Below are 10,538 nucleotides of genomic sequence, written 5' to 3' on the forward strand. Positions count from 1 at the left end.
TTGCGTAACTTGTGTTATGTGTTGCCTAGTTTTTATGTAAACATAAAGAATGTGCAAATCAAGATTAATGTAAATTTCATAGCCTTCAGTTCCTAGGCAACCTTTAGTTTCTTGCGCCTCACAAGATGGCATTAGTAGTGTCCAATGTTTTGTTCTTAAACCCAGTGTTCCTGGAGTCTTAAAATTATGACTTCAGGCATTTCATTCATAACACTTGTATTTTTACTAAAACGTAGCAAATGTATAGATTTAGATTAATGTAAACTTGAACACTCATACATAATATATATAGTTCACCTATATGCACAGAGATGGCGTCAGTAGGCCTATCATATCTCGTTACTGAAACCTGTAAAAAATACAGAACATCATGTAACATGTTCCTAAAAATATATTGAATGTATCTAAATAGTTTAACATACATAAAAACAACGCGCATGTTCGTACAATTTAACTGTTTACCAACTAGTCACTAGATGTCACTGTACAGCGCGCATACTAATCCTACATGGCGGTGTTAAGATTTTTCTTAGAATAAGGACCCGATGCACCGAATATTGTAAATGTTGAGAATTAGTTAGGAGTCGCTAGGCGAACGGACTGCGTACCCTCTGGGACCCTTCTGCCCTACTTGACTATATAGTTTAAAAACCCCAGTATTCACCTTTGCGTTCGACTGCTGTCCTTTAGGACGCCGTTCGGCCTTAGGCAGTTAGTTTAGTAGCATAGTTTGTTAGTCCAAGTGTAATTGTAATTAGCGCCGACTGGAATAGACTTATAATACCATCGTAAACACGCCTTTAATTTCGCCTTCATCCCGCACGCCCCACCTCTCCAAGAAAACTACTCTACAGAATGAGTTTTATTCACAAATCATGTTTATCGAGGTAATTTTCGTAGTTAGGTAAATTAGTATTATATTTTCCTAAAGGTTTTCATGAATTTGAATTATAGAATAAACAAATGCCCATGTAATTAGAGTAAATTGGAAATCATACTTTAAAAATGTAGAAACATTTCTGAGGTTCACCCTAAAAGGTAGAAACAGTAACCAGTCTGTTTATTTTGTTAAAAAAATGTTGGCTTTTAGAGAAAATTCATTAAAAAAATAATAAATTACATGTAGGATTTACATCCTATTGCTGCGTGGCTGGCCGTCCTCGGCTTCGTCTTTGTCCGGTCCGGTGCGAGTTCGAGACCGGCATTCTTGGCAGCTGTTGGCGCGGCCTGGAAGATTATGTTCTTTGATCTGTAATTACACATCAACACAGGTCGACTCTATCGTATGCCATGCTTTGTCTCTTGTTTATTCCTTGCTAAGCTTGAAGTAAAAGAAGGACGGAAGCTTCGACTATTTAGGATTAACCAACACGGTTTCGAGTGTTAATTCACCCGTACTGTATTTCATCGTGTATTCACAATTATGAAACTTATGACTAAAAATAAAATGTATCTTTATTTTTTCAATAAGTAAGACTAAGATTTCAAGAAGTTTTGCATTAACCTATTTTTACGATTTGACTGTTTTTCACCATACTACTGAGTTATCATAGTCTTATATAAATAAAATTTAATACGATTGGACTAAGATTGAAACTGATTCACACATAAACAAAATCCAATTGAATCGTCACATCTACGTCACACAAGCAATGTTGTTTGAAATATAAAACCGTATATCATCAAAATTATGCATTTCAAATTAAACCTAATACTCCTTATTTTATGGTTTGTCTTCGAATCATATTTTTTCCATGTTCTGCATCGCGCTTTAGAAAGTTTTTAGATTATTTCATATAGTAAAGGTTTTCGCGATGTAGTTTTCGGAGAAGTTGTAGCTATACGACCTGTATACGACCGCTAGTTCACAACGACTCCTAGCACTTAACGGCATCAAAGAGCTTGGCCCACTCTGCGATGTTGACTTGATAACGTGGCAACGTATTACTGACGTTCGTTCGCAGCAATTGGCGGATTTCGGTATGATGCAAACCCTACGTGGCGACGTATTACCGGAGCGAGTAGCAACATATTAAAACTCCGGTATGACGCAACTACAGCGGTCGGTAGTACCATGCACCTCACCATGTCAAAGAGTCTGGCCAGCTCTGCGATAAGGTGTGTGTCTGTCAAACGCCACACAACGATAGTTAGTCTAAAGATCCGTTCCTAACGTGTAATTGTGTGTGTCCTTCTGGGAACAGGGGGACAGACGTGTCTCGTCTCTTACCACTTAACGGCATCAAAGAGCCTGGCCCACTCTGCGATGTTGACTTGGTAACGTGACTTGACCCGTTGCGTTAAGCTTTTGCTTTTATGCGCAAAACATGTCGTCAGAATTCTAAGTCGGAAATTAATTCGGTGTATCAACCGAATGTCGATCAAGTTGAACGCATTACGGAACGGAGTCTTGTTCGATAATTAAGTAGTAAAACGCGTTCCGATCGATGGTCTGTTTTCTATCACAAGTAGGCAATTGAGCGTTAATAAAAACGCAAAACGCGATTGTGAACGGAAGAACGGAAGGGAGTCTCGTTCGATAATTAAGAAGTGAAACGCGTTCCGATCGATGGTCTGTTTTCTATCACAAGTAGGCAATTGCGTTTTGCGTTTTTAAAGCTCAATTGCCTACTTGTGATAGAAAACAGACCATCGATCGGAACGCGTTTCACTTCTTAATTATCGAACGAGACTCCCTTCCGTTCTTCCGTTCACAATCGCGTATTACCGGAGCGAGTAGCAACATATTAAAACTCCGGTATGACGCAACTACAGCGGTCGGTAGTACCATGCACCTCACCATGTCAAAGAGTCTGGCCAGCTCTGCGATAAGGTGTGTGTCTGTCAAACGCCACACAACGATAGTTAGTCTAAAGATCCGTTCCTAACGTGTAATTGTGTGTGTCCTTCTGGGAACAGGGGGACAGACGTGTCTCGTCTCTTACCACTTAACGGCATCAAAGAGCCTGGCCCACTCTGCGATGTTGACTTGGTAACGTGACTTGACCCGTTGCGTTAAGCTTTTGCTTTTATGCGCAAAACATGTCGTCAGAATTCTAAGTCGGAAATTAATTCGGTGTATCAACCGAATGTCGATCAAGTTGAACGCATTACGGAACGGAGTCTTGTTCGATAATTAAGTAGTAAAACGCGTTCCGATCGATGGTCTGTTTTCTATCACAAGTAGGCAATTGAGCGTTAATAAAAACGCAAAACGCGATTGTGAACGGAAGAACGGAAGGGAGTCTCGTTCGATAATTAAGAAGTGAAACGCGTTCCGATCGATGATCTGTTTTCTATCACAAGTAGGCAATTGAGCTTTAAAAACGCAAAACGCAATTGTGAACGGAAGAACGGAACGGAGTCTCGTTCGATAATTAAGAAGTGAAACGCGTTCCGTTCGATGATGTGTTTTATATCATAAGTAACCCATCGAGCGACCGATCGATCTGGAAATTAACAAGTTGAGTTTCAAACGTTAGCGGTGTATAAACTGAATGACGATCCAATTGAACGCATTACAATTTCATCGACGTGGGCTGCGACGTTTGTAACGGGTTCGTTCAACTACATCCAATCATTTGTATACATTGGGCAAGCTACCTCACCGACCGGAGCGGAGTAGAGCGGAGCGGAGGGGAGTGGGACAGCTTGCCCAATATATACCTTAGGGTGGTCTAAAAAACATTTTTTTTTATTTTCCTACGGGGCACCCCCTTATTTTGTTACACTTTTTATGCTGATAAAATACGCCAAGTTTCGTAACTTTATCTCAACTACAAGGGGTGCTCAACCACTTTGAAATTTTGTATGTTGTATAAAACCCTAAAAAAAAAAGTATTTATTATTCAGAATTTTATGTAAGTATCTGTTTTCGCACTATTTGTACATATCATTTATAAGTTTTAAAGTAGAAAAACATTTTTATTTCTATTTTTTATAATTTTTCAAAAGTAAGATTTTTTTGAATTTCACCTAAAAAAATCATAAAAATAGAAATAAAAATGTTTATTTACTTAATAACTTTTAAATCAGACTTTCTAATAACGTCAAAACTACAACTTAGACAAAAATTAAAAAAAAAAAAATTTTTTTTTGGATTTCATACAACTTTGAAAAATTTCAAAGTGTTTGAGCACCCCCTTGTAGTTGAGATAAGATTATAAAACTTGACGTATTTCGTCAATATAATAAGTGTAACAAAATGAGGGGGTGCCGCTTCTTCTAGCTAGCCGCTGAACCACCCTAATATACCTACTACTCTCGTTTATTCCTGTCGTAATACCCTTTTTGTATGGCTGACGCTTAGTTCTTCATTTCTGCGTACTATGTCATATATCTCCTGCACTGCACCTTCGCTAATCCTTTCACTTGCGGTGTTGGGAATACGTTCTGGTCGGGTTCCGTAGTTCCCTTCCGTACATTAAAAATGCTGGTGTATATTTTGTTGATTGTTGTATGAATGTATTTAACGCGAAGTTGAACTCTGCTATGTACCTGTCCCAGGGTCTGTGATTGTCGTTGACGAACGTTGCTATTAGTGAATAGAGTCAGGCGTTACTTTGCGGAAATCCATACTAATTAAAACCAAAATATTATTTTGCTAATCCGCGAAAAGATAACGTGCTAGTCAATCAGTGCTAACCCGTTATACTTACTTGCGTATTTTTACATGCAATTAATATTCCCACCCTCCCACCGCAAAAATAAATACGCAAATAAATATAACAAACCACCACCAAAAGAATAAACCTCGACACGTGTTTCGCCTCTCTACGAGGCATCCTCAGGAGTTGTTGACGGTCTGACGCCCGGCAACGGATGCAATTTACAAAATTTTGAAGTCTAACGACATTCCTGTGGCCTTTAAGACAAATAATACTTTGCACTCAAAGCTTTGCAATGGCAAAGATAAGATCGAGAATGGGAAAAAGTCTGGAGTTTATAAGCTTACCTGTGACGATTGCAATAAAGTGTATGTGGGGCAAACGGGCCGTAGTTTCACTACTAGGTATAAAGAGCATGTTGCGTCATATAGACATAACCATCCAGAGAAGTCCAATTTTGCAAAGCACTTATTAGATACAGGTCACACTTTATCTGAGAATCATTCTTTTGATATTTTACATGTTTGCGAAAAGGGATTGCGTTTGGGTGTTCTGGAACAACTGGAAATAATTAGGTACAACAATAGGGGCATGATTCTTAACGAACAATTGAATGTTGCGTCATCGCCGTTATTACGAATTTTTCCATCTCACTCACACTTGCAGGGTAGGGGGAGTGGTCAAGGTATAAATATGGCCGACCATTCTAGAGGTATGTCAGTGAGGTGGGAGGGTGGGAATATTAATTGCATGTAAAAATACGCAAGTAAGTATAACGGGTTAGCACTGATTGACTAGCACGTTATCTTTTCGCGGATTAGCAAAATAATATTTTGGTTTTAATTTGAACGTTGCTATTATCGTTCCCAGCGTTTTATTTATTCTCTCTGTCGGGTTACAGTGCGGTGCGTACGGCGGGGTAAGTTGATGTTGGGTTCCGTATTTTTCTAGCGTCTGTTTGAAAATTGTTGATATGTACTGCCTTCCGTTGTCCGTTACTAACCGTCGTGGTGCTCTGTGTCGCAGTGCCACTAAGTGCTCAAACGCCTGTGAGATGCTCGGGGCTGTGGCGTTCCGTAGTGGTGCGATTTCTGACCATTTTGTGAATTTGTCATGGAATACTATGATCCATTGGTACCCTTTGGTCGACCTCGGTAGTGGCCCTATTAGGTCTGACGTGAGTGTTTCCCATGGTGCCTCTGCATTATTTACGTACAATGGCCCCGGTTGTTTCTGTTGCGTTGGCTTGTGCTTCTGGCACGCGTCGCATTTCTTTACGTGCTCTTTTACAGCTTGTTGCATTTGCGGCCAATAATACCTTTGTGCGATGCGTTTCACTGTCTTCTCGATGCCTAGGTGGCGATGTCGTGGTTTTGCTGTATTATGTGTTGTCTGTCTTGTTCTGGCACCCATAACTTCCACTCTGCCTCGGCGTTTGTACCTCCCTCGATCAGTGAGTCCTTTGTTCTTACGTACATTTTTCCTTCTTGTATGCGATATTGTTGTTGATTCTGTTCCCTTGGTGCGTTTACCGGGTTTCTGGACAGGCCGTCTGCTATCTGGTTTTATGCCCCGCTTCGATACACGATGTCGAAGTCGTATTGTTGTAACTCTAACGCCCATCGGGCTAACCGGCCTGTAGGGTCCTTTACCTACGCTATTCAACCAGCGTAGTGCTTGGTAGTCTGTTACTACGGTGAACTGGTAACTTTCTAAAAATGCTTTCATTTTCCTTATGCTCTTGAAGTAACACCGATCCGAGTCCTATGTCGCTCGCCTCTGTTTCGAGCCGGAAGCGTTACGAGAAGTCTGCCCTCGTTAATATTGGGTCCGTGGTTGTAGTGTATAGACGTCTCGAGCGCTTACGTCATGGTGACGTCACTGACAGATAGGGGCAGTCGATGTCAGACTGCGAACACGGGTGGAGCGAAATCCAAAATTCTTGAATATAGCAATGAAACCCCTCTAAAAGGATGTCTTATTTTTTATTATTTAAGGAAAAAATTATTTAAAAAATCTTGGTATATACTTTTAGCCCTCTACTATTCGATTATATATAGCAATATATGTATATTTTTAATAAATTTAATTTATGCTTATTTTTTTTAATACAAGTTTTATTCATTAAATAACATGTTTTGTTACAGATATACTCGATTCCTATATTTATTTTTGTTTATAACGTATATTTTTATGACGGTAAAACCACGTAAATAGGGGTTTTATGGATAAGGCCCTTTAACCCGGATATTGTGCACAAATTGGAGTTTACAACTTATAAGACAACCGTGAAAACTATTTTGAACGTGATAAGATAATAAAAATAATACTAGTAAAAGTAAATTTATGCCTAATATACGTGTGAACTACTGTGAACATGACCCAAAAAGGGCGTAAGCGACGCCGAAGAGCGAAATTTGACGCTTATTTAAACAAGCTTATAGTAACCCTTTTTTTGCAATAAAATGATACTTTTCTTCATAATCAATAACATCGTTACTTTGACACGAGAAAGTCTAAAAAAAATAACTCATATAATTTTTGTACACTAGCAGTTTCCTTGTTTTGCATGAAATTGCTGTATAATATGAAATGTTGAAATTATATTATTTCATCAATATTTAAAAAAGGCACAAAAAATATTATACGCTTATTAAGTGTTATATAATTTCAATAAAATGTACACATATTAGTGAAATAGTATATTGTAACACCACTACTAACGCCATCCAGTGACGAGTAGCGGAACTACGACATTAGGGCCAACATATTTCAAGAGATGGCGCTGGCGTCAAATTAGAACACGCGAACGTTTGTTCAACGTAGGATCCATAAGTAACCTTGCCAACTTTGTACGCTATCTTACGTTCTGCAATGTATTTAGTGCTGACGGTCTTCCCGGCTCACTTATACACTCCCGCTTGTCCCCAAAATCGATGCGATCGGCTCCCGAACCATCTTTTGGTGATTGGCTTAGTTTCATTCTGTATAGTGTATAGTAATTGAGTTATCTTCAATTATAAAAAGTAAAGTTATTCTGCGTTTCAATCGACACCTCTCCACCCCGGGTTACATCTGGCGCTCAACGTTCGGCCGAATACCTCCAAGCTGGCGGAATCCGGAAGCGGACCTACGGCTACACCCAAAACAAGACCTACACTGAGAGTGGGATTGAGACCGCGTAAACTTCACGGACCTTCCAATACAAAGAAGATGGAGAACATTTCTATGTCTACGGAGCAGCTACAGCAGGTGGTGACGTCACTTACGGCCGCAGCTCTTCAAGCCGCAGCTGGCGGTGTCAGGACTACAACGGCATCATTTGCTAACGTGTCATTTTCCTATGACGGCACTAGGGAATCTATACGCTTGGAAGAGTTTTTATCAGCCGCATCAGTCTATAAAAAGGTTAATGGCATGTCGGACGAGGCTGCTATTATGAGTCTTCCTCTGGTATTGAAAGGTGAAGCTTCTACATGGTGGCAAGGAGTGAAAGATAATATTACCTGTTGGACCGACTTCGAGGCAAGATTGCGTCACGCCTTTGCACCGAAGATATCTGGCGTCCAAATATTCCAGGAAGTATTTTCACGCAAGCAACCGTCGGATATGCTGACAGAAACGTTTATCGCAAAGAACAGAGCCCTGTTGACCCAGCTACGATCACCGGGTTTGACAGAGGAATTACAAATAGATGCTATTCATGGTCAGTTGCACATTAATATTCGCGAGAGAATACCACGTGACTCAGTGATGACATTCGACCAGCTGCTAACCGCTGCTAGGAATGTTGAACAGGTGCTACGTGAGAAGTCTTCATCAGTTTTGTGTAAAGATCAATTCGAAAAGCAAACTGGGCAAACCAAAAAGAAACAGCGCTGTGAGTACTGTCGTGCCACGGGCCATACCGTTGAGGAATGTCGAAAAAGACTGAAGCAAATGGGTGGAACACAACAACCTCCTAAAGAGATTAAAATGGAGTCTACCCAAGCGCCGTCACCAAGTATGTCGACTCTCTACTGCTACGGATGTGGAATGCCTGGTTATACACGAAGCAAATGCCCTAAGTGTAAAGAAGCTCAACCAATCAAGATGGAGAAAACTGGGTTTTGCGCGCTAGACATCAACTTAGACGCCCGCCCGAGAATGCAGGTGGGAATTGCCATCTTTGATGTTATTGGCACAGCATTTGTCGACCCCTGCGCTAAATCTAGTGTGGCTTCCTATCAACTGTACAAGTGCTTAAAGCAAAGACAATGTAGTTTTGCTCGACAAACTGCTAATATAACTATGGCAGACGGCTTGAAACGACGAGAAGAAGTCTTGTCCATTACAGTGCCAGTCAAAATTTGTGATCGGAGTGTACCCACAACCTTTGTAGTACTTCCACATGCTAAGAAAAATAAAACGTTGCTGGGTATGGGGTTCATAGAAGATGCAGGCATGGTCCTCAACATACCTCAACGTTCCTGGAATTTTGTGGAACGTCCAGGAGTTAATTATGATTTCATCGTGGAAGGACCTGAAAGCGTATCATTGGCCCAGTTTGAACCCGACTTACACCCAGATGTCGTGTCTAGGCACACCAACCCGACATACGGTTATGAACCCAAGGTTGCAGCCCATGATACATTTGATGGGTACGTACCGGAGCCACACCATATGGATTATATGTTCGCGGATGCGGTAAAGGCGATTGAAGAAACCGAAGTTACCCTGTCGCCAAATTCTGAAGCGCTATTCACGGGCTACACTGCTGATGACATTGACCTGTGTACATTAGACATCGGGACAGTCAAAATGGGAACTCTGAATGACGAACAGAAAAGCCGTATAGAAGGGGTCATAATGAAGAGTAAGGAGGTTTGCCTATTTAATAAGCAACCAACGACGTTGATTGAACACACTATCGACACAGGCGACCACGCACCAATAGCTGTACCACCTTACCGGCTGTCTCCAGTCCGAAGGGAACAGTTGAAAAACGAGATCGACAAGATGCTCAGCGAAGGTATTATCCAACCTTCATCTTCACCATGGTCTGCTCCTGTTATATTAGTGCCAAAGAAGGATGGGAGTCTACGCCCTTGCGTCGACTACAGAAGGTTGAACTCCATCACCGTACCGGACCTCTACCCGATGCCACGGATTGATGACCTTCTACGTGACGCCAAGCCGACTCTATTTATGTCCACTCTTGACCTGCGCTCTGGTTATTGGCAGGTAAAGGTGCGCGAGGAAGACCAGAACAAAACCAGCTTCATAACGCCATTCGGAATTTTCAAATTTATTCGAATGCCTTTCGGACTACGGAATGCTCCTGCTACCTTCCAACGGCTTATCGACCGGGTCAAGGTATTGGTAGGAGATGTGAGAATGCTGGCATACCTGGATGATTTAATAATACTGTCCGAATCGTTCGACCAACATCTTGAGGATTTGGATAAAGTGTTGAAAGTGCTGAAAGGGAATAATCTGTCTGTTAACCTCACTAAATGTCACTTCTGTTGCGATTCTATCAAGTATTTAGGCCACTTGATCACCGCAAGCGGCTTACAAGTGGATCCCTCCAAGGTGGAAGCGATTACTAGTCTACCACAGCCCAAAAACCTCAAGCACTTACTATCCTTCATACAAACTTGCTCCTGGTACAGACGATTCATTCCGAACTTCTCCAAAGTCAGCGAACCATTGACGAGGTTAACAAAAAAGAATGCTCAATGGGAATGAAAAGAAGCCCAGGAGAAGGCTTTCAACGACTTGAAGTGTCACCTTACTTCTGCACCAGTTCTGAAGCCAGCAGATGAAACCAAGCCGTATATAATTAAGACCAATGCGAGCAACTACGCAATCGGAGCCGTCATAGTCCAGGGGGAGGGAGAGGACGAACACCCGATTGAGTATGCTAGCAGACTATTAACTTCCGCAGAA

General features: G+C 41.2%; 1 protein-coding gene across 1 annotated transcript; it reads left to right on the forward strand.

The window, feature by feature from the left end:
• The first annotated feature begins 7,756 nt into the window (after window positions 1-7,756).
• On the forward strand, window positions 7,757-10,337 carry LOC134805621 (uncharacterized). The gene has a single exon (XM_063778886.1). The coding sequence runs from the start codon at window positions 7,821-7,823 to the stop codon at window positions 10,335-10,337; it is 2,517 nt and encodes an 838-aa protein (XP_063634956.1). The 5' UTR covers window positions 7,757-7,820.
• The last annotated feature ends 201 nt before the right edge of the window (window positions 10,338-10,538 follow it).

This window comes from Cydia splendana, unplaced genomic scaffold (assembly GCF_910591565.1).
Source record: "Cydia splendana unplaced genomic scaffold, ilCydSple1.2 scaffold_46_ctg1, whole genome shotgun sequence".
Classification (NCBI taxonomy): Eukaryota; Metazoa; Arthropoda; class Insecta; order Lepidoptera; family Tortricidae; genus Cydia; species Cydia splendana.

Excerpts from the sequence above, each read along its gene's own strand:
- LOC134805621 (XM_063778886.1), top strand. The coding sequence starts at position 7,821 with ATGGAGAACATTTCTATGTCTACGGAGCAGCTACAGCAGGTGGTGACG.